The 23,767-nt window shown below is 42.4% G+C and overlaps 2 protein-coding genes across 4 annotated transcripts in view; both read left to right on the top strand.

The window, feature by feature from the left end:
• The window catches only part of PRCP (prolylcarboxypeptidase), a 141,145-nt gene extending 124,100 nt beyond the window's left edge, over nt 1–17,045 (top strand). For 2 of the 3 annotated variants that reach the window (XR_008421233.1, XR_008421231.1), the window contains one exon: nt 16,243–17,045. The gene's annotated coding sequence lies outside the window, so the exon portion shown is untranslated. Of the gene's footprint in view, nt 1–8,031; nt 8,173–16,242 lie in introns of all 3 variants that reach the window. The other variant, XR_008421232.1, reaches the window with a different exon arrangement.
• A 4,137-nt stretch (nt 17,046–21,182) lies between these two features.
• Nucleotides 21,183–23,060, top strand: FAM181B (family with sequence similarity 181 member B). The gene has a single exon (XM_019449952.2). The coding sequence runs from the start codon at nt 21,362–21,364 to the stop codon at nt 22,640–22,642; it is 1,281 nt and encodes a 426-aa protein (XP_019305497.1). The 5' UTR covers nt 21,183–21,361; the 3' UTR covers nt 22,643–23,060.
• The last annotated feature ends 707 nt before the right edge of the window (nt 23,061–23,767 follow it).

Raw genomic sequence — 23,767 nt, 5'->3', positions numbered from 1 at the left:
TCTTCCTCACTTGAAGGATAAGTTTATAGGGTACAGAATTTTAGGTTGGTGTTTTTTTTCTCAAACATTTTAAATATTTCCCTCTACTGTCTTCTTGCTTGCATTGTTTATAAGGAGAAGTTGGATGTATTTTTATCATTGCTCCTCTAAAGGTAAGGTGTTTTTTCCTCTGGCTTCTTTGGACTTTTTCTTTATCTTTGCTTTTCTGTAGTTTGGAAAGGATATCCCAAAATGAGTGTTTGGTTTGTTTGTTTTTTGGCATTTATCCTGCTTGCTGTTCTCTGCTCTTCCTGGATCTCTGATTTGGTGTGTAACATTAATTTGAGAGAAATTTTCAAGCAGCATTGTTTCCGACATTTTTTCTGTCCCTTTTTCTCTATTCTCCTTCTGGTATTTTCCATATTATTGTGTTATACCTTTGGTGATTGTCCCAGTTCTTAGATATTCTGTTCTGTTTTTTCCCCAGTCTTTTTTCTCTTTGTGTCTTAGTTCTGGTTGCTTCTGTTGATATATTCTCAAACTTAGAGATTCTTCCCTTAGCCTGTCCAGTCTACTAATAAGTCTATCAAAAACATCCTTTATTTCTGTTACAGTGTTTGGATCTCTAGCATTTTTTTCTGGTTCTTAGAATTTCCATCTCTCTGCTTGCATCACCCATCTCTTCTTGCATGCTGTCCACTTCATTCATTAGATCTCTTAGCATATTAATCATAGTTAAATTCCTGGTATGATAATTCCAATATCCCTGCCAAATATGAGTCTGGTTCTAATGCTTGCTCTGTCTCTTCAAACTGTGTTTTTGCCTTTTAGTATGCCTTGTAATTTTTCTTGATAGTTGAACATTGTGTACTAGGTAAAAGGAAGTAAATAATACTTTAGTAATGTGATAGTGAGGTATGGGGGGAGGGGAAGCATTTTATAGACCTATGAATAGGGCTCAGTCTTTTTATGAGTCTGTGCCCCAAACTACGAATTTCACAAGTGCCTGGCAGGTGTGTGTGTGTGTGTGTGTGTGCGTTTTCCTCCTCTTAGGTGGGACAGGATGGCAAGTGTGAGCTGGAATTAGGTATTTCCTTTTTTCCAGGTAGGTCAGGCTCTAGTTAAATATTTTTTCCTGAGGGCAGACCTTCTTCAGGACAGAATGGTCTGGCATAATTCATGGTGGTTTCTTTTCTTCTGCCTCTCCTAGAAGCACAAGGGGATTTTTTCCTCAGTTATTTACTGTGAGAACTGGGGGAGCTCCAGGAACTTATAAAATTTGGGGGAATCCCATGATGACGGGGTCCCTCTGAAGTTTTTATTTCTCAGGATTTTCTACACTGAGCCCCCAGCATTTTGCATTAACAGTTCAGGTTATCTTACCCCAGCACTGGTCCCATGGATGTTTCTGTGCCAGTAAATGTGGTTTTCTGTATTTTTCTCTCCCTCCAATTTGGGGGCTGGGGGTTTGCCTTGTGGCCTTATTTCTCTTATGGATCTAAAAAGAGTTGTTGATTTCTCAGTTTTTTCAGCTTTTTGGTTGTTTGAATGGGATAGTGACTCTTTACACCCAGGACCCAGAAATCTCCAACTTTCTACTTATAGCTCTTGGTTAAATTATTTGGTTTCTAAAAGAATAAATCTAATCCTTTTCCCAAATGATGTACTTTAAATATGTGAAGAAAGCTATCATGTTGTTTCTAGTTTTCCCTGGACTAACATCCTCCTTTCCTTGTCTTACATTCCCTTTTTTCTCTTTTCTTACCTTCCTTTCCCTTCCTTTTCCTCTTTCTTTTATTCCCTTGTCAAATATTTATTAAACCCCTACCTAACACATTTTCTGTTAGGCACTGAAAATAACTTCTTTCCTTTCCTCAGAAAAAGTATGCACTGGCAGGAAAAAAAAAACACATAAGATTTTATTCATTAAAATGAATAATGAATTAATAAGTGTTCTGAATCCTATAAAAGCATACTTCCTCCTGTGCTTTGGTTTTGATCACCATTGCCTTCCCAGTCATTTTCCTTTAGATAAGCTGTAATATATTAACATTCTCCTTAACTTGCAATCTGGCTGTAGTCAAATCTGTGCAGATTCAGAAAATCCTCTTATCTCCCATCTTCAAGCTAAATATGTTTTGAATAGGTTAATGATTGCTTGTGTAGGAATAAGTCATGACTGGAAGAGTGTGTTTGAATGACTGATGCCATATGTAAAATATGGACTGGTCTAATATGAATTTTCTAATGAATATTTATCCCAATGCTAATTGTCAAAATGCAATCAAGCCACACAATCCACACAGGATGGCATAACCATTTTGGAGTGCGGTAATCTTTAGTGGAAGGTGAATGAAATTGTCCTGATGCAGGTGTAGACCCTAATAACCATCAGGGCTCATAATGGACAAAGTTCATCCTAGAATTTGTTAAAATAACAGCAGTTTTATTATGAATCCAGAATTTCATGGTGTGGAAAGCCTATGATTTACACTGGTTGATTGTGACTCATTAGTGGTAGATGAACAAAGAATAAAAAAATACTACTTATTGGGTCACCATAGTTACCATTTAAAATAAAAACATGCGCAGATATATTTTTTCAACTTCAGGATATTCTCTCAAGGTGGCTTTGAATCGCCTGTTGTAGAATCCTAAAAAATTAAATCGATGGCTTAGAATTTAAATGAAAAAGTAGGTTTCAGAAAAAGAGCAGATAACTTCTTAAAAAGGAAGTTTTGCCCTTTCTATACAGCTTTGCAACTGAAAATCTGTGTTTTGATTCCTGTGACCCTGAACAGTAAGGCTGGAAGTTGGCCTTTATTTATTTCACATTGCCTTTCAGATTTCTCTTTAAATTCCCTGTGATGACTGACTGTTGTTTTTGATGGTCAAATGATGCTTAACGATGAAAACCAGAAAAGGCCTTGACTAGGGTACTGAAGCCTGTAACATGCCCAGGAGCAGATTCTATGTAAAGATTTGAAAACACGAAGCATAGGGAAGCATGTTAAGAAGAATTCCCAACTCACAACAGCGTGGCAGAGAAAAGCTAAGATCACCATATGGTTATTCTATCTGCCAAAGCACAGTGGCTTTTGCTTCTTGCACCTGAGAGTTATTGGAAACAACATTCCAGCGTATGTTAGTAGATGTTCTCTGTCACCATGCCAGGAAGTTATATAACTCAGAAAAATAAATAGAGAAGAAAGTTCTTTGGAGCACTTATGCATACTTGTGAAAATCTCAGATTTAAAAGAGAGACTACTCAGTCAGACGTCAGAGCACAATACTTAAACCAAACAAAACTCTGAGGTGTAGTGTGAGGAGAAACAATTGGATTCCTCCCAGAGAAATTTCTTATCCCTGAAAGAGAGCAGAAAAATTGAAAAGAATGGCTCCTGGTCCTTTGAATGTTCCAAGAATGAAAGAGACAGCCTGGTCTTAAAATACATTTTAAAGTTAAAAACAAAAACAAAAACACTTCTTGTGGCATATTACAGAGTCTTTTCATATTTTCTTCTCAAAATGAGATCATTCCTTTGCACCATTTAAGAGCCTGAGACTCACTTAGGGATGGTGAATAAAAAGCACCACTATCTCAAGCCTGCATTCTGAGCTTTTATGTCTCATTGCCTGTCACAAGGAAGCTTCCTGGACATTTTAAACTTTTTAAAAACTTCAATTCAATAAAAATGAAGATTTTCCTTTTAGGTCACCATTTCTTCTGGCAGACTGAGTCTAAAATGCACTTTATTTCCCTTTAATTTAACAGCTCCAGCAGCTTTTCCAGTTAAATCGACTGTTCATTATTGAGCCCCATTTATGAAGGGGCTGTGCAGTGCAGTTTAATGAATCCTTGGCACAAAGCTCCCTTTCAGGACTGGGAAAGAATAGAGGCTGTTCAGGCCCTGTAGGGCTGTATGTCAAAGCCAGCCCATAATGCCTGTCAGCCAAGGGCAGAAATTCCCACTGATATAAGAATGTGCAAGAAATCAACTTTCACCACCGACGAGCAGATTAAGACACGATCAGGAAATGAGACTGTAGGTTTAGAACAGTGACACCTGTTTGAACAGAGAGATTTTCCCATCCCTTGATCACTGTGTGCCTGGAGTGGGGGCTGGTAGAAACGGCAGCCCAGCCAAGGCCTCAAAGCCTTCCAGGGTCTTCTGAGAGGGGACGATCATTGTGGGTGGAGGCACCTTTGGGCTAGGTCTTGTGCTAAGTGCACTCATATTCCTTTTTCTACTTTAATCTTCATAAGAAGCCTATGAGAATTATTTACATGTAACAAGAGAGGAAACAAAGGCTCATGGTGCTTTATTTCTGGTTCAAGGTGGCAGTACTAATTAGCCACTAAGTGGCAATGAGGAGGTGGAATGTAGGCCTGTCTGGCTCCCAAGTGTCTGTCTTTTCTAGTGGTCTGAAGTGAGGCTCATCAATAGATTTTGTCCTTTGGAAATATCCAAGTTCTAGTCACTAGGAAGAGTTAAAAATTTTTAATTGCATGGGATATACATTGATTGCCTACTTTGTGCTAGGCATATGTGGTATACATTGGGATTGCAGGCAGATGAGCTATGGCATGAAAATTATGAGCAGTGGTAGTAATGGGCTTCCCATACTGCTAGACAGGCCTGGGTTTAAGTCCTAACTCTGAGTGTATATAACCTGCATACCTTTCAGACCTTGGGAAACCTTGGGAAAGTCCCTGTCACTAAGCCTTGGCTGGGCTGCTCTTTTCCCAGCCTCTACCCTAGCTGCACAGTAGTCAACTGATGGTGGCTCTGGTGCTACTGACTACTCTCCTAAGGGTAACACAGTCCAGAGGATTTCTGCAGAAAGAAGTCCTGGATGCTTTTGTGTAGATACTATGAGATCCCCTGATTCTCAAAATGGTGAGTAGATTCGTTTTCTTTCAGCATCATGGAGCAGATCAAGCCTGTTGAAGTATAATTTTTAAAAAGGTAAAATCATGATTCTCAGGCAAATATAAATGAACCACAGGTAAGAGAGTCTATTTAATTTATGAATTAGTAAAGAAGCCATTAAGATGTTATGGTTGGTTCAAAGAACATTTAAAAAGCCAGGTATATATTATTACAATATTAGGGTGAGTTTGCATAAAAGCTGACTATAGGTCTCTGTGGTTCCTTGGATAGAAATTTGCATATCTACTGGGCAAAATTCTACCAGGTGATAAGTAGTTTTACTAAATCTGGAAACTTCAACTAATAACAAATTGTGAGAAAAATTAAATTCATTATTCTAGACAATCTCTGGGTGGTCTTTGTGCCTGCATAACAGTGAAAGAATGTAGGACTCACATTTCTACTTCATTTCCAAGTTTTGTGTAACTTTTATGACAAGCCTTATATTTTATCGACAAGTAAATTTGGAAGCACCTAGAGAGAGGAAATGATTTTCCCACATCATAGTGAGTTATTGGCAAAGCCAGAACTAAAATCCTGGTCTCCTGTCTTCCTAAAAGTGTTTGTTCCACTTTGTTATAGAACCACATAGCAACCCTATTTCCTCCTCTAGAGACCAGAGAAGAGGAGAACTCACACTTTTCTGATTGTAGAGAGTGAAGGGGCATGTATTTTCTAGGGCAGCTTTTAAATTAAGATCAATGAAATATGGAAATAAGAAATAAATGCTAACTGACCCATTTTACTAAGATACAAATTAAAAAGTTAACCTTGGGGTTTACTTCTTACTAACAGCACAGAAGGTAGTTTGGTTCCTCAGATAAGGATCCCTAGAAACAGACCTTGAGATGGAGAGTTGTGCTCAGAAGGTTGATTGAGGGGGCTCTCAGTAGATACACCTGTAGGAAGTGAGAAAGTCAAGATTGTGCAGAAGAAGGTGACCTGCTATCAGCCTCAGCTGATCTTGTGGAAAGCTCTGGACCTAGGATGGCCTTTCACACTTGACTCAAATTGAAGCAAGGTGGGGCTTCTGGCCTTTGTAGCCCTCCATCTGCCAGTCATTGGTCTCTGGTGCACCTGGGGAAGGATATGACCTTGAGCAAGGCAATTCCCTCAGCAGTGGGCGATACTTGATAAGGGCTAGGGCTGTCAGCCATTAGTAGACAATAGAGTCAGCTGCTGGGGGATGGGTTCATCAGCTCCCAGAAGGGATCTGGGCAGAGTACCATGATTTCCACTTTGTATGATTTTTATTACAAAGTTACCTGTGATAAAAAGATTTCAACTCAAGGGCCAAAACTGATAGATTAGTAGTGTCAGGAGTACTATTTTGAGAAGGGTTCTAAGCTCATCTGGGCTAGGTAGAAAGAATGTGATGATTGATTAGTGATGTCTTTCGAACAGTGAGTCTTGATGCCACAATTCTTGGATTGAATGATGGTATAGAGTGACCGCACCATGAAGTTTGCCTATGACCATCCTGGTTTATGTCTTGCTTCCAGTGTAATTACTGATAAGCAATTTTACCTTTTATTCTCAAAAATGTGGGGGCTCTTGGGTGGCTCAGTCGGTTGAGCTTCCGACTTTGGCTCAGGTCATGATCTCGTGGTTTGTGAGTTCGAGCCCTGAGTTGGGCTCTGTGCTGCTGACAGCTCAGGGCCTGGAGCCTGCTTCGGATTCTGTGTCTCCCTCTTGCTCTGCCCCTCCCCCACTCATGCTCTGTCTCTCTGTCAAAAATAAACATTTTAAAAAGTTATTTTCAAAAATGTACTCCCTTGGAAAATCAGTCATACTAAGACAGAAATTCTCAACCTTGCCATTCCTGCCTCTCTCATCTGAAAAGTGCTCCTTTCTCTCTAGGCCCTCTTTTGGACAAATAACCTAATATCCTCAGTGCATTTAGGCTTTCAAAACAGACTGGTAGAGGGACGCCTGGGTGGCTCATTTGGTTGAGCAGCCAACTCTTGGTTGGGTCATGATCCCAGAGTCATGGGATCGAGCCCCAGATTGGGCTCTGTGCTGAGCATGGGTCCTGCTTAAGAGTCTCTCTCTTTCTTTCTCTCCCTCTGCCCCTCTACCCCACTCATGCTCTCTCTCTCTCTCTCTCTCTCTCTCAAATAAAGAGAAAAAAAAAAAAAGACTGACGCAGAGGGTTTTCTTTAGCGACTTCTGCTTCTAGCTTGGCAACACAAAACTCTCCTGAGGCATAGGTGCAAATGTCCCTAGCAACCTTTCTAGAAAGGGCACAGAGTTAGTTCGTGCTGGTTGGAGATGTAAGGCAAAGTACAGAGAGAATAAAACAAATTACAACCACAGAAAATTATTCTGCCGCATGGTAAAGCAGAATGTTGTAGATATAGCTACCATCTGGCCCCACTGAAGGTATGTTGGCAAGATTCTCAAGTCTGGAAGAGAATGTCGAAATCATCTATCCATTTTATAGATGGGAGACAGGCCAAGGTAACACTCTAGGTAGTTGTGAAGCAGGGATCAGGACACTGGTTCCTTAAATCTCCCAGTCTAGAGCTTCTACTGGACCAGCTTCAGTTCGCCAAGGAGAAATTAGCAGAGTCTGTAGCAGTGACAACAACATGGAGTCAGCAATTTGGCCTTGGATAAAAGAAAAAGATTGCTCTCAGACCTGGGATGACTTGGCAGAGGCGCTGGCAAGGAAATTGCTATACGCCAAGAGCATGGGCATTATTTTTCTTCTGTAAACAGAGCATGGCATCAGGTTGGGGGCCAAAGTCTTCTCTGGTGCCAGGAAAGTGACAGAGGCTAAAAACTGCTACCACGGATGAGGCGGTTTGCCACATGCCATGGAACACAAAGATAAATAACCTCCTCTGCTCAGAAATCTCCGGTGGTTCTCTCCATTTTCCTAAGATCAAATCTAAGCTCCTCTGCATAGCATTTGAGGCACCCTTTCTGGTCTTGTCTTTCTCTACTCCCTGTCTCACACCCTATATTCCAATGACATGGTACTCCCGCAATTACCCTGACACTGCCCTGCACTTTTATACCTCTGTGTCCTGGCTCACGAGGCTCTCTGTAGGATGCCCTTCCCACCACCTTTTTAAAAACTTTTATTTACCAAAACTCTCCTTATCTTTTACAGCACAACTCAACGGCATGTTCTTTATGAAGGCTTCTCCCCCTTCTGTGCTCCATGTGCCTCTATTCGAACACTGTCCTGAGGACAGAAAACATGTCTGGCATTTCTCCATGTCTAGAGCATGGTGTACCTAGGATATTGCAGGTGCTCAGCAAACGTCTGCTGAATGAATAAATTGACATGACTGTTGGACTAAAATAAATCATTGGGAATATATCTGTCTTCTTAGGACCAGGACTTAATTACATGTGTATCTTTGGTGCTTAGGATGGTGCCTACCACATAGTAGGTCCCAATAGATATTTCTTTTTTTTTTTTTAAGTTTACTTATTTTGAGAGAGAGAGAGTAGGGGAGAGGCAGAGAGAGAGGAAGAGACAGAAAATCCCAAGTAGGCTCTGCACTGTCAGCAAGGAGCCTGATGCAGGGCTTGAACCCATGAATCGTCAGATGCTTCACTGACTGAGCCACCCACATGCCCCCCAATAGATATTTCTTAAGGGACAGAGATAGACAAGTACACAAATAGCTGATATACGGCAGACTGGGCATGGAGACACTGGACTTATATTTGAAGCTAAATGCTGTCCGTACCAGCTCCTTGACCATCAACAAGGTGCCTAAGCTCTGTGAGTTTAGGTATCTTCAGTACAATGGGGATGATATTAACTACCTGAAAGCGTTATTGTGAGGGTTAAATGAATAATGAAGGTGCCCAGTATACTTCAGATGTACAGTGGGAACTCAGTAAATGCTTGTTGAGTGAATGGGTGGATGAATAAAAAAGTGTCATTAAAGAGATTGAGGTAAAGCATCAGGAAAGCAGGAGGGAGGGAGATATGGCAGCCTGAGTTGGTGGTAACAAAGACCTGGGAGGGCTTTTTGAGAGAAAGGTTAACATTTAATATGGATTTGAAAGCAGAATAGGATTCTCAGAAAGTGCAGTGGAATTAGTGATACCTTATTCTACCTTATAGACCTATACCCTAGTTTATTTTCAGCTGCCCCTAATGCTATGCCCAACAAAAGTCACTGTAACAATAATGAGGAAAGACCAAGCATAATATAGCAAAACAAGTATTTAGGTAGGGGAGTCTAAATTCAGGTTATCTTTTCATAAAAGTGATTTTGAGGGGTTGGGGGAGGGAGATTGAAAGATAGGGTGGTATCCTAAGACTTAAAACCTCCCCCTTTATTCATTTCCTCCTTGGTGCTGTCAGGAAATGCTTTCCGGAAAGAACAGGCAGGTTTAATGCAATTATGTCGTGTTGGCCCTCCCCAGTTTGGCCATGTGCTAGGCAACTCCAGCTGGCCTCACACAAGAGAAAACAAACTTCAGCTGCCCCTTAGGCCATTGTTTTAGCACTCCGCAGAGAAGGGTTCCAGCGGCTGATCCGAGCTGCTTAAGCTGTTTAATTGAATGAATTCAACCTCATATAATAGGATCTAGGTCTTTAAGCATTTCTGTCTGGCGTACCGGATATTAGGCTGAGGGCTGCTCAAGTTACCCGGCCTTGCTGAGACCCTGCCTGTCTCCAGTGTTGGCACTTGTCATGTTCTGGTGTAAACCTCCGTGGGCTCAGAGCAGCCTTATGCTCTGCCCTGATGGATATTGCTCCTCATTGATTCAACTTAAGTCTCTAAGAGGGGTATGCAATCAGGTATTTGAATGAACTCTGAACCAAAGAAGATTCCACATGCAGGGACGTGTAATTTTTCTCATTTGTTCTTTTTTTTTTTTTTAATGTTTATTTTTATTTTTTGAGAGAGACAGAGACAGAGTGTGAGCAGGGGAGGGCAGAGAGAGAGGGACACACAGAATCTGAAGCAGGCTCCAGGCTCTGAGCTGTCAGCACAGAACCTGACACTGGGCTTGAACTCACAAACCATGAGACCTGAGCCAAAGTCGACCGGCCACTTAACCGACTGAGCCACCCAGGCACCCCAAGCTTCTTCTTCTAAGCTGAGATCATGCTCTCATTGAGGCGACCCCTTCAGACAACTGCTTGAAGTGGTGATGCAAAAACCTAGCTACTTCTGCCTAGTGCAGTGCTCCTTTAATGAGTCCTCTTTGCAGCAGACATCTCTGGGCTTGCAGAGACTTCTGTCAGATCTACGGAACTGTCTGAGGCCCTCCCTGCTGGATTTGGCCTCTTCTTTCCTTTCCTTTCAGAAGTCTCAGATATGCATTGGAATCTGAAGGCTCTCCTTGTCCAATTCTGATTTCTCTCCCTTTTATCTTCCGTGTTATCCCTCAAAAGGCTGCCTTCCCTGAAACTATTGGTTATAGAACACTTAATATCTTTTCCATCTGTTTTCCAGTCCTCCCTTGATATAGTTGTAGCACAAAGTTTAGTTTAATTAATATTCAATGATTATTCTATTATTAGTAAATATTCTTCACAGCTCATTTACATTTTATTGAAATTTCTTGTACAGCTTTTGTTTTACCCTATGTTAATAACTGCCTTATTTTGGTGGAGGGGGACTTAGTTTTCTATATACATTTCACTAATTCTTCCCTAAACAGGTTAACAGAATGTGTTATGCCCAGAATTCGTGATCCCCAAAGACCACTAGGGAGCTGAGTCCGATGCAAAAGCAAAGAGCCTTTATTCGAGCTAGCTCGAGCTCAATCCCCTACCTGCACCAACGCAGCGGTGAGATACCAGGGAAAGAGAGCGAGTTTCAAAAGGACAAAGGTTTTATTGGGGCCTAGGGGCAGTTGGTGAGGTAATGGCTATGGCCTCAGCCGATTGGCTGGGGAAGGGTCCTGGGGAAGGGTCCGAGTCCTGTTAGGCAGGTGAGGGGGTGGTTACTCAAGGGGAGGAGGTGTGGTCAAGGTGAAGGACACAGAGCAAGATGGAGTCGGCTGGCGTAGGCCCGCCCTTTCAAATGGTAACACCTTCTATAGAATTTAGAATGCTTTTGATTGCAAGTAGCATTATGCCCAGCTAAAAGTAGCCTAAACAAAAGAGGTTTATTATTTCACCCTTCAAGAAGTCTGCAGATAGAGAGTTCTGGGGTAAGTTAATGCAGTGACATTATAATATCATTGAGGATTCAGGTGCTTTTCACATTTCTGGTCTGCCAACCTCAGCATGTTGATTTTTTTGTTTTTTTGGCTTGCCCCTTCATGGTTATAAGATGGCTGCCACAGCTCCAAATATCATTTACATATGAACAAAGGCAGGAAGGAGAACATTTCTTCTCCTCTTTCTTTTCTCTCCTTTTATCTCTCTTTTGATATGTAGGTAAGGGGGTACTTTCCTTGAATACCAAGAATAGATTTCTCTTAATGTCTCATTGGCCAAGATTGGATCACCAGCCCATGCTGTAGTTAAAAGGGAAGTGCAATTGTCTGTCATATTCAGCCTCCACAGAAGTAGGTGGGCCCTGTCAGGTAAGGATAAGAATAAGGGTAGGATATTGAGAGCAGCAAGGGTATCTGCCACCTCCTACCATTATGGTCAAACACATAAGTATATCTATCATTTCCATTTATTTGTCTTGAGACATCCCCTCCTTCTCCAGGAATTCTCCATTTTCCTGCTTAGATTTGGATTGATTGTCATCCCTCAGTCTCTATATGGTTATTGTTCTGGTATTTTTCTTGGTCATCATCCAGGGAATTCTATTTGATTCTATCTCATGATGGATCTCCTGTTTTCTGGATACTCTTTTCTTCTACTTCTTAATGGAGTACATTATTCTTGGTTCCCTGAGAAAAGTTTCTTGAGAGATAATTTTATAAGATATTGTATCTGAAAATGTGGGTATGCTCTGCTTATGCTTGAGTGGCCATTGGGTTTGGCATAGAATTCTAAGTAGGAAATAATTTTCTTTCAGATTTTTAAGTTCATTGCTCCATTGTTTTCCAACTATTGTTAATGAGAAATCTGATGTTATTCTGATTCCATTTTTATTTTCATTTTTTGTTCATGATGGTAATTTTTCTCCAGAGTCCTTTATTCCTTGATATTCTAAAAATTTATAATATGCTTTGGTGTGAGTCTTTTTTCATTGTCTGCCAGGCATTTAGGGGGTTGTTTTATTCTGGAAATGCATATCTTATAATTCTACAAAATTTCCTTCTTTAATTTCTTTCATAATATTTTCTTCTCTGATTTATCTATTCTCTTTTCTGAAATTTCTTTAGGCTAAATATTGAACATCTCTTTGACTTTTTGTTTTTTCTAGGATATTTCCTCAACTTTATCTTCCAATTCTTCTCTTGACTTTTTAAAATGTATTACCACAAGTTTCTAAGAGCTCTTTTTTTTTTTTTTTTTTTTTGATACCGTTTCCTCTTTTGGTAGCATCTAATTCTTGTTTCATGACGGCGATATTTTCTCTTATCTTTTTAATCTTATTTTATCTCTTTAAATTATAATTTATGGGAGTTTTCTTTTGTTTTTTGCATTGTCAGTTTCCTCTGGGGTTCTCATCTCCCAATGTTTTTGCTTTTGTTTTGTTTTGTTTTTGTTTGTCTTTGCCATCCATGTTGAGGACATTTCCCAAATATTTGATGAACCTTGCATGACAATTTATGTTCAAGAGTGGATAACTAAAAAGCTTACTGGGAGGCCACCCAATTTTTTCTCTTGTGCTAGTAACTGCACAGAGAAGACAACTCCAATTTCCTGATTGAGGAGCAGGTAACCTGCTGCAAACATTCTAGAAACTGACTGAAAAGGTTAAAGGTCATAATTCATAATGCAGAACCTCATTTAATCCTCTGTTTTCAGTACAATGTCTCATTGCTCCCTCTCCATTGCGCATGGAATCTCCTAGACTAGAACCATTATGGTTCAGTTTCATAGAAATAAAAATCTTGTTTTCAAATCCAATTAGGAGAGATGTTGTTATGTGGCTGCATGGGTTGGGGAAGGGATCTTAGAACCTAACTGCTTCTTACACAGGCTTTCAACCAATTCTCCTATTTTCAGTACCTCTCCTCACTCTTGCTTTCTTAAATACTGAAGCTTTCCTGGTCAGCTAGTTTCCAAATCAGCTAGTTTCCAAATTTCTTCTTCCTTTTTCTTTTCTTTTGCCATGCTTTTATAAATTATTATGCTTATAGATTTATGCCAGCATATACATTTATATACAGCATATACATAAATATACATTTATGCCAGCATATACATTTTATATTTTCATTTGTCTTATTCACTATATATAACATACATTTATAATGTTTTTTACATTTCCTCACTAATTTAGTACTACAAAAACTGCTTTGAAGCTATTGATCTGCTTTCATAGATTTAACATCCAGATGTACTGTATTAATAATGAAGAGAGTGAAAATGTTACCAACAAAAACTGTAATGTGTAAATTATATAAAAATGAGGTGAAAAGCACCTCTCTTAACTGAATGGTCACATAATTTAATTAGAACAAACATATTCAGAACAAACATATTATAATACATGTGTAATAACTAGGATGTGATAATAAAGAATAAATTGAGGGGTGCCTGGGTGACTCAGTTAAGCTGCCAACTCTTGATTTCAGCTCAGGTCATGATCTCAGGGTCATGAGACCAATCCCCACATGGAGCCTACTTAAGATTCTCTCTCTCCCCCTCCTCCCCACCCCCACTTGCACCCCTGTTTGTGCTCACTCTCTATCCCTTTGTCAAAAAAAAGACTAAATTGTGATTTCTGTGAAAGTCATAATTAATTTTTAATTTAAAATTTATGGAATATATTCCCACAAAATTGTTTCAGCTCTCTTTTCTTTTGAAATCCCTAGGGATCACCTGAGCAATCAATCATTGATAACAAGCAGGGGATGGAGGGCATAGTATAGGAAACACTGACTTAGTGATTGTCTAGGGTAGGAGAGTCTAATGTTGCTTTTATGGTACTGCTTGCTGCCCTGGTTTAGCAATATTCTGGAAAGCTCATAGCATTAAAAAAAAAATTGGACAGGGCTCCTGGGTGGCTCAGTCTGTTGAGCGTCCAACTTCGACTCAGGTGGTTTGGCTCAGGTAGTTCCCATGGTTCGTGAGTTCGTGGGTTTGAGCCTGCATCAGGCTTGCTGCAGAGACTGCTTGGGATCCTCCATCCTCCTCTCTTTTTGCCCCTCCCCCACTTGTGCTCTTTCTCTCTCAAAAATAAATAAACCTTAAAAAAATTGGACAGACACTGGTAGGATGCGTTCCACTTTGCAAAGTGCTTTCACATCCATTATCTCAGTTGAAATAGGCAGGGCAGGGATTAGCCTTTTTTTTTTTTTTTTTTTTTTTTTTTAAATTAAGGGATCATCTTTTATTTTTTTATTTCAAGTTTTTATTTAAATTCTGGTTAGTTAACATATATGGTAAAATTGGTTTCACGTGTAGAATTTAGAATTTAGTGATTTCATTCTTTTATTTCATTCTTTTTGATGGCTGAGTAATGGCCATTTGGGCCATTTATCAGTCAGTGGCCATCTGAGATCTTTCCATAACTTGGCTATTGATGATAATGCTGCTATAAACTTTGGGGTGTATGTACTCCTTTGAATCAGTATTTTTGTGTCCTTTGGGTAAATACCTAGTGGTGCAATTGCTGGGTGGTTGGGTAGTTCTATTTTTAATTTTTTCAGGAACCTCCACACTGTTTTCCAGAGTGGCTGCACCAGTTTGCATTCCCACCAACAGTGTAAGAGTTCCCCTTTATTTGCATCCTCGCCAACATCTGCTGTTTCCTGTGTAGGGCAAGGATTATCTTGCTCAAGAGATATTTCCAAGGTATTCCATTAGAATGAAAGCTTTCTGTTTAGTTGCTTTTGATAGATTTATTGAAGTGTGGGGCTATTCTTCTGCAGAGAAGGCTATTATTTAACAAATAGCCCATGAAAGTTATTTCATGACAAACCATCACAATACTTACTGGCTTAGAATTAAATTTATTACCTCATATGGTTGTATAGGTTGGCAATGTGAGTGGTTATTTCGCAGGTCTTTCCTGGAACCACTCATGTGGCTTCAGTTATCTGATGATTTGAGTGGGTTTGGAAGGTGCTGAGTGGCTTCACTGGCATGCCTGGCAGTGGTGCTGCCCATCATCAGGATTCTCCTGGGATTGTTCATAGTGTGGGGATCTCAATATGAAAGTGGAAGCTGCACAATCTCTTGAGTTGGAAGTTGCAAAGGTTTGAAACTTGTGTACTATCTCCAACACAGACTTAAAAGTGTGGAGAAATAAACCGCATGGGAAGTTTCAATGTCACATTGTAAAGGGGCTTGGACCCAGGGATCAGTGATTTATTGGGGCCATTTTTATAATGATCAGCCACAGCTGTTATTTATGAAGATTGGTCACTCCATTTTATACTTTCCTCTTGATGGGAACCCTTGAAAGAAATATCTGACTGGGTCTAGTAGCAAGGATTCTTCTTTTTATCCTAAGCAATTCATAACTACACTGATACCATGAAAGGAGAACCAGACGAGTAGGTAGTAAACCTTGGTTTTACATTGAAGCTATTAATTGCAGCACTATTTGTGATACAAAAGGTCTGGGAAAAAAACCCAGCTAAGTTAATCATAACAGGACTGGTTGAATAAACTGTGGTAGATCCACCCAGTGGAATACTATACAACTATAAAAGAAAAGGAATGAAGATATGTTATTGTGAAGTAAAAAAAAAAGATAGAGGGAAGCATATATATGATTATCTAGCAAAGAATAAGCCTGAACCCAAATAAAACAACAACGATGATAACCTATTGGAAGAGGGGACAAAATAGGGTAGAGGGGCTACAATGAAAGCTAGCCCTTCCTGACTATGTCTTATGGTGTAGTTTTGAGTTTGAAACGATGTAAATGTTTAAAAATTATAAAACAAAATTAAACATGTATAAAGCAAATTTTATATAAAACAAAGTAGAACAAGTGAACCCACCTGTCTATTGAATTTGTGACATAACCACTAGGATTTTTTGAAGTGAAATTTAAAACATACTAATTAGACTGTTCCTCACCAGTGGGATATGTTTGAAGGACAAAAGGATGGGGGAAAAAGAAGGAAAGAAAAAGAATTGTTTGTAGTAATTATATTATTAAGAATATTGGCATTGTTATTATGAAAGTATTACACATATTGTAGCATATATTCTATAGTGTGTGTGTGTGTGTGTGTGTGTGTGCATGTGTGTATACTATAGCATAAAAAAGAACATGAATCTGATCAAGCCTCTTCTTCTGTTTCCCATTTACAGGAAACAGGGACCAAAGAAACATGTGAAATGACACCATGCAGATTGGATGCAACTAACCAAGTTTAGAATGTGGGAAAGATGACAAGGCAAAGACCAGTTTCTTCAATAAACCAATTGCAAAGAAAATAGAAAGTGGAGGCAATATAGATTAACAGAGATTTAAGAGACATACCAAAACAATTCTTTGCTATTTCTTCCATTGAGGGTTGGATTCTAATTTCCCTCCCCTTGAATTTGATCTGGCCTTAGTGACTTGCTCAATCAACAGGATGTAGTGAAAATGACATTCTGGGAATTCTGGGGCTAGTTTGTAAGAAGCCTGGGAGGTGCCACATGAGGCCACTTGCAGCACTGTCTCTGGGATACCTGAGCCTAAGAAGTCTGAGTACTCTTAGACCAGTATGTTGGAGAGGCCAGCATTGTAGGCACAGGTGCAGTCATGTGAATGATGCCATCTTGGATCCTCCACACCAGCTATAGTCGATGTGGAGTGGACCAGAAGGATGACTCAGCCAAGCATTGCTCAATTAGTAATCCATAATACTGTGAGATATAATAAAATGTTGTTTGTTTTTAGCTACTCAGTTTTGGAGTAGTTTGCTATACAACTATAGACAAACAGAATAACATCTAATATTTTAAGATGGAAATTAAGATGTGGTGTTAGTAGAATGTGGTTTGCAGGAGGAAAGGATGACAAAAAAACCAAAAACAAACCAAGAGATATGTTTTTGGGTATGTTCAATTTGTGAGGTAATGTTATTTCATGATGAAAATGATAATAAATTGTGTGGTGAAATTGAGGAATTGATTTATTTTATTTGAGGTTTCAAAAATAGCTATGAGAAATTGGTATGGGGGGAGGGGAGAAAAGATGCATAATTATTTTTCCCTTTATGAATGTGCATTCCTGACATCTCTGAGGACTAAGATCGTCCTGCAGGGAGTATGATTAAAGTTACAAAGAGGAAAACAAAATAAGTAAGTCAGCTCTTGATCCTGCTGCTATATTTACCCACAAGAAAGGAGGCAGCTCTCAGGTGGGCTTTTGTTTAAGTAATGTCCTGAAATCCAAGTGTAAAAGAACAATATGAAATCTCAATTCTCCCAAACTGTTTGGGGCAGTTCAGCCCTTGAGCCCCTGGGGGGCTTGGTTCCCAAGGAGACTAATCCCACTTGCTTAGCATTAGGTATCACTAGGGCAAAAGAGCTCTAGTCTGGAGCTCTGCAGTGAGGCCCTTGCGCAGGCTGGAGCTGGGTCTCTTTGCCCCATAGGAAGTGAAGTGTATTGATGTCAAAGCCATTCAAGTGAGTGTGCTCACTCAGGGTGTAGGAGGAGGGGCTGATGGGCTTGGCAGGATCTGGCCACTGACTGCTGAAACTAATTTCATCCCAGATAGAGCTCTTCCCCAAAGGAAAGTAGATCAAGGGGGAAAGAAACTGAGACCATGAGGTAGGGTCTACATGAGCAATTTAGTTGGATATTGGAAGCTCTAAGGATTTATTTTGGCGTCAGGTGTTAGTTATTTCAAGTAGAAGTTATTCTTTATTGCCTTATTTTCTATAGTTTTCCATAAACACCCTTACTTTCACATAACCATATCTCTGTTCGGGCTGTTCCCAGAGATATTGCTTGTTTTCTCGGTATGCTCAAATGCATCATTTAAGTCTTAGCTCAAATGCTACCTGTCTATGCAGGCTTCCCTGACTTTTCTGAGTCGACTGGTGGGTCCTTTGATCCCATCAACTATTACACCTTTAATTTACTTCCATTGAGACATGTATTACGTTATATTACAATGACTTGTTTGCATGTCTTTCCATCAGAAAGGGTAGAGATCATGGCTTCTGGTATCTGTATTCCCCAGTACTAATACCAACATTGTTGGTGTCAATAATATCTGAATGAATAAGTGACTGGATGGATATTTTATGTCTAAGGATCAATTTTGTGAATCAGGCTATAGAACTTCCAAGCCATGAGTATCTTATATGTCTTGATATAGCTTTATGTTGACAAAGAACTTCCTCTTGCTCACATGGATTTTCACAATAGCCTTATCAAATTGGTTCACATTATTATTCCCATTTTATACATGGGAATATTGGGGGTTCAGATGGCTAAGTGACTTTTATATAACCAGTTGGATAATAAAAGGCAAGATTGGACTCCAATCTCAGGCTCTAATTTCAGCTCTTCCTCTGCGACATTGTAAGTTTCTATAGCCGGCAAGTATAGCTGCTCTCTTGCATTTGAAAATAATCACTTTGTTGGGGGAAAGAACAAATGATGCTGATTTTATAGAGTGATGTGTTGTTAAGAAACTGGTGAGACCTAAGGAATCAAGAACATGGAAATTTGTGGAGCTGCTGTTTCATGCCAGGAGCTTTCATATGCCCCAACTCACAAAAACCTTGAGGAGTTGAGATGATCTCTGTTGTACAGAGAGAAAAAAGTAAGACTCAGAGGTATTATTTGCCTGCTATGTCGTGTAATTCTCACAAATACTCTGAGAACAGTTATGACCATCCGAATTTTCAGATAAGGAAACTGAGCCTTAGAAGATGAACTGACTTGTCCAAGGACATTCACCTGGCAAGTGGCAGGCCAGAATTTGAACCCGGCCTTATTAACTCCAAACAATCTCTGAGCTTAAAACTCCCAAGATAAGGAAGTGAAGGGATTTTACATATGAAACTTTTCACATTCCATTTATTTTGAATATGATTGTGTTAGGGCTTAGTTAACTCTCTGCAGATTACAAGAGATTTTTCAGACTAAAGATATCAATTAAATGTAAAGCCATATGCAATCTGTGTCTGGGGATTTGTAAGAGTTGCTCAGTTAAAAGAAGGTGAAAAAAAGATGTTCTTAGCTGTCAGACCTGAAGGCCTATGGAATGGTCATGTCAGAAAGGAGAAGGTAAGTGCTGACAGCCACATCTGACAGGTGAAAAACACAAATTGGTAACAGGCTCACACAATTTTCTCAATGCAAATGTCACCAAGAGTAAAACAGTCCGATCATGAAGAACAAAATCCTGTGTTACTCTAATAAAAGGAATATTATAACTGAGCCACCTTAATTAAAAAAATAAAAAGTTTGATTCAGCCATGTTTGCTTGGATAGTGTCTACTTCAATGGGGAATGCTCTCTGGCTTCTCTTCTTTGCTAAGTCTGTACCTTCAGGGTGCTCAAAAATTTTGCTACATCCTGGAAAATGGAGGCTTAAAGAAAATAATTTTTTAATTTTTTTTTTTATTTTAGAGAGAGACAGAGAGAGAGCACAAACATGTGAGTGGGGGAAGGGCAGAGGGATTGAAAGAGAGAGAATCCCAAGCAGGCTCCGTGCTCAGGGAGGCTGATGCAGGGCCCAGGACCCTGGGATCGTGACCTGAGCTGAAATCAAGATGCTCAACCAACTGAGCCACGCAGGTGCCCCTCAAAGGAAAGAGTTTTACAAGAGATGGTCTGCATTTCCCTGGGGCAGACTCTGCACCTAAATTATCATAACTTACTTAGAGAACTCTTTATCACACATCTTATGTGTCTTTTCTATCATGATGTCTTCATATATGTGATCTCATTGAATCCTCACGAACACCCTGTGACAGAAAAGACACATAAGGGAATATAGTCACCTTTGTAGCGTGTTAGAAAAGTAAGGGCAAATACCCATCACAGGCTATGCAAGAGTCAACAAATAAGGATTTTCCACAGGATGTTTCCTTTAAATATGACAGACACCCATGAGGTGGGCAACCTTACCTCCATTTAATGTGAATAAAAGACAGAAAGAGGTTAGCTGGTTTGACCAAAGCCATGTACTCATCAGAATCTGGATTTTAACCCAAACCACAGAGCTATTGAGTGGTGGAGCTAAGACAGAATGGGGGAAAGACCAGTCTTTTCTGAATCATCTTCTATGCTCTACCATATTGCTCATTTTCTCTATCTGAAGAGGATTGCCCAGGTGAAACTGGGTCGAAGTGAACTTCAGAGTGATCCTGAACAGAAGTTCCAGCTGGACAACTTAAATGGCATGACAAGTAGGGGAGAGGTTCTGATCCAGATTTTGTCCTAAGGTGCTGAGAGTTTTATACACACACAGGGTTCTCTCTCAAGCACCTGCTGGCTTAGTGGAGCAACTCCTTTCTCCTTTGCCTCCTGCCGTCCATCTACAATACTAAAAGATGGACCAAGCGCTTGCCTCAATTTACTATAAGCTAGTTGTTACTTTTACCAATAGAAACAAGGGTATAATAGAAATAGGGTAGAAGAAAGAGCATTGGTCTTAAGAGTTCTACAGACACTCCAGTTAGAGTCTTAGGACTGGGGCTACATCTTAAAGAGACCCTGGTTTCCTTTTCTCATCTTATAGATGAAGAAGAGGAGGCCAAGAGGGAGCACAAGGTCTGTCAAGAACTTAGGAATGGCTTTGGTGTTGAACTGGAGGGGATATAGCTTACGCGGCCAACTCAACGAACCTCTCTGAGGCTGTTTTTTCATTTGTTAGATGAATATATGGTTACAATATGCACTTCACAGGGATATTGTTCACAGATTAAATGAGATAATGTACGGATAGCGCCTGGAATAAGCGAGCGCCCAGTAGCTGGTGGCTATTATTGTTACCAAAGCTGGGCTGAAACACACTTCTCTGGACTCCTGCCTTCTCGACCTCAGAGAGTCTCACGCGCCAGGGCGTGGTTGTAGAGGAGCTAGAATTTGTGGACGGGCCATCTAATCCTCGCCTCGTGCAGCTGCAGCTTGGCAAGAAAAGCGCCCCAGAGCGAAGGGAAACGAAGGGGTTAAAGTGACGAGCTTGAGAAAGCCCAGAAAGCTAGAAAAACGGCTCCCCCCCCCCCACCACCTCACCACCCAGGCTAAGTAAGCCCCTCCCCTCCACCACCGGGGCGGTAGCCGCGCTCTCCCTCCCTCCGCCCCTTGCTTACAAGACCTAATGAGCTCCCCCGCAAGGCCGAGCCGCGAGCCGGGCCCGGAGCGAGGAGGCTGCGCCGCGCGCGCCGCGCGAGGGCGGGAGCCGGGCCTGGGTCGCGGGCGGGAACCGGCCGGGGACGCACCCGCCGCGCTGCGGGTCTCCTGGGAGTCGCGGCGATGGCGGTGCAGGCGGCCCTCCTTAGCACGCACCCCTTCGTCCCCTTCGGCTTCGGGGGCTCCCCGGACGGGCTGGGGGGCGCCTTCGGAGCCCTGGACAAGGGCTGCTGTTTCGAGGATGATGAGACCGGGACGCCAGCGGGCGAGCTGCTGGCGGGCAACGAGGGCGGGGACATGCGCGAGGCCACCCGCGACCTGCTCAGCTTCATCGACTCGGCGTCCAGCAACATCAAGCTGGCACTGGACAAGCCAGGCAAGTCGAAGCGGAAGGTGAACCACCGCAAGTACCTGCAGAAGCAGATCAAGCGCTGCAGCGGCCTGATGGGCGCCGCGCCCCCCGGCCCGCCCTCTCCGGGCGCCGCCGACACGCCCGCCAAACGGCCGCTCGCCGCCCCCAGCGCCCAGGCCGTCGCGGTCCCGCCCCACGGCAAGGCTGTCCCCCGGCGGGAGGCATCGCAGGCCGCGGCGGCCGCCAGCCTACAGAGCCGGAGCCTGGCCGCGCTCTTCGACTCGCTGCGCCACGTCCCTGGGGACACCGAGCGGGCCGGGGGTTCGCTGGCTGCGCCCGCCGCCGGGCTCGGCGGAGCGGGCGCCGGGGGCTCGGGAGGGGAGGCGGCCGGCACCGCGGGAGGTACGGCGGTCCCCGGCGCCAGGAAGGTCCCGCTGCGGGCCCGCAACCTGCCCCCGTCCTTCTTCACCGAGCCGTCCCGGGCGGGCGGCGGCGGCTGCGGCCCGTCGGGGCCCGGCGTGAGCCTGGGCGACTTGGAGAAGGGCGCCGAGGCCCTGGAGTTCTTCGAGCTGCTGGGGCCCGACTACGGCGCCGGCACCGAGGCGAGCGTCTTGCTCGCCGCAGAGCCTCTCGATGTGTTCCCTACGGGAGCCGCCGTCCTGCGGGGCCCCCCGGAGTTGGAGCCCGGTCTCTTTGAGCCGCCACCTGCGATGGTGGGGAGCCTACTGTACTCCGAGTCCTGGAGCGCCCCGGGCTGCCCCCAGACCAAGAAGCCGCCCCTGGCTGCCCCCCGCGGCGGCTTGACCTTGAACGAGCCCTTGCGCCCCCTGTACCCCTCCGCCGCGGACTCTCCGGGAGCGGAGGACGGGCCCGGCCTTTTGGCGTCTTTCGCCCCCTTCTTTTCAGACTGCGCCCTGCCCGCGCCACCGCCGCCGCACCAGGTGTCCTACGATTACAGCGCGGGCTACAGCCGCACGGCTTACTCCAGCCTCTGGAGACCGGACGGGGTTTGGGAAGGGGCGCCCGGGGAGGAGGGGGCGCACCGGGACTGATGGAGGGGTACCGTAGCCTCCACTTGGAGACCAGTGTGGGGAGCTCCCGCCCCTGGGTCTCTCCTAAGCCTAAGAACGCTGGGAAAGTGCACGTGGAGATGAAACGATCTAAAAATATTCACTTAATAAACTTACGAAAAAGAATTGAAGAGGAGTTGGGGGTGGTTTTAATCACAGCCTCAAGTGTTTAAACAGAAACAAAAAACGTTGGTAGGTTCTTACTGGACCAGACGAGACGGGCTTTGGGAACTGGGGTGGGGCTGGCGGAAGGGGCAAGGGTGGCTCCTGTAGCCCTTCTCCAACTTTTCAGCAAAAGGTCAGTGTGTGTAGTGTGCTTGCGCCTTCCAAGCGGTGCGCTGGTCCCTCCCTTTCCTTCTGCTTTGAGTGCATTATGAATTAAAGCCTATATTGAAAAGAATGGAGCGAAGATATGTTATTGATTTGGGTGTTTTCTTAGAGGATGGTTCTCATTACGGTCTCTTGGCCTTGCTAGGTGAGAGTGTTATTGAAGACAGGAGGCCAGTGGCCCACTGCTGACCGCCTGTGTGTGGGACTCCTCTCTGCCCCTCAGTGTTTTCTGCTCCCTTCCTCTTCCATTTCTTTTCCACTCTTAACGGTGCCGTTGCTTCTCTTTCTTCTCTTTCTCTGCTCTCTTGTTGCTCTCTTTCGAGATATATAAATAGAAATATATATATGTGTATATATATATACATATATATACATATATACATACACAGAAATATACATATATATATATTTCTGTCAGCTTTTCACGAAAATCTCTGACGTAGGAGGCTTAAATTTGGCAAAACAGGGGGTCAATTTCTCTCCCTTTCCCATTCTTCAGCCACTTTGCGAGGATGGCACTAGGCACCTTATTTAAGTTTCCTTATCTGACAGGCAGGGGATAATATGCCTTCACTGACCACTTCTTCATAGCTTGGTGGGTAGTGCAGAGGGGAAATACATAAAACTCCTTGGGGCTACTTGATTGGTTCTGCAGGTATACATATTTTATATACATATATTCATGGTTTATACATATGGAAGCCATTAGGATTGTGAGTCCCATGCTCTTTTTTGGCCTCTGCCTGGTGATTGCCCTTTCCCTTACAAGCTGTACAT

Source organism: Panthera pardus, unplaced genomic scaffold (assembly GCF_024362965.1).
Source record: "Panthera pardus isolate Hobbes unplaced genomic scaffold, ASM2436296v1 HiC_scaffold_12, whole genome shotgun sequence".
NCBI classification, from domain to species: domain Eukaryota; kingdom Metazoa; phylum Chordata; class Mammalia; order Carnivora; family Felidae; genus Panthera; species Panthera pardus.
Note: the sequence above shows the minus strand (reverse complement) of the source record. Positions and strands in the feature narration are given on the sequence as shown.

Excerpts from the sequence above, each read along its gene's own strand:
- FAM181B (XM_019449952.2), top strand. The coding sequence starts at position 21,362 with ATGGCGGTGCAGGCGGCCCTCCTTAGCACGCACCCCTTCGTCCCCTTC.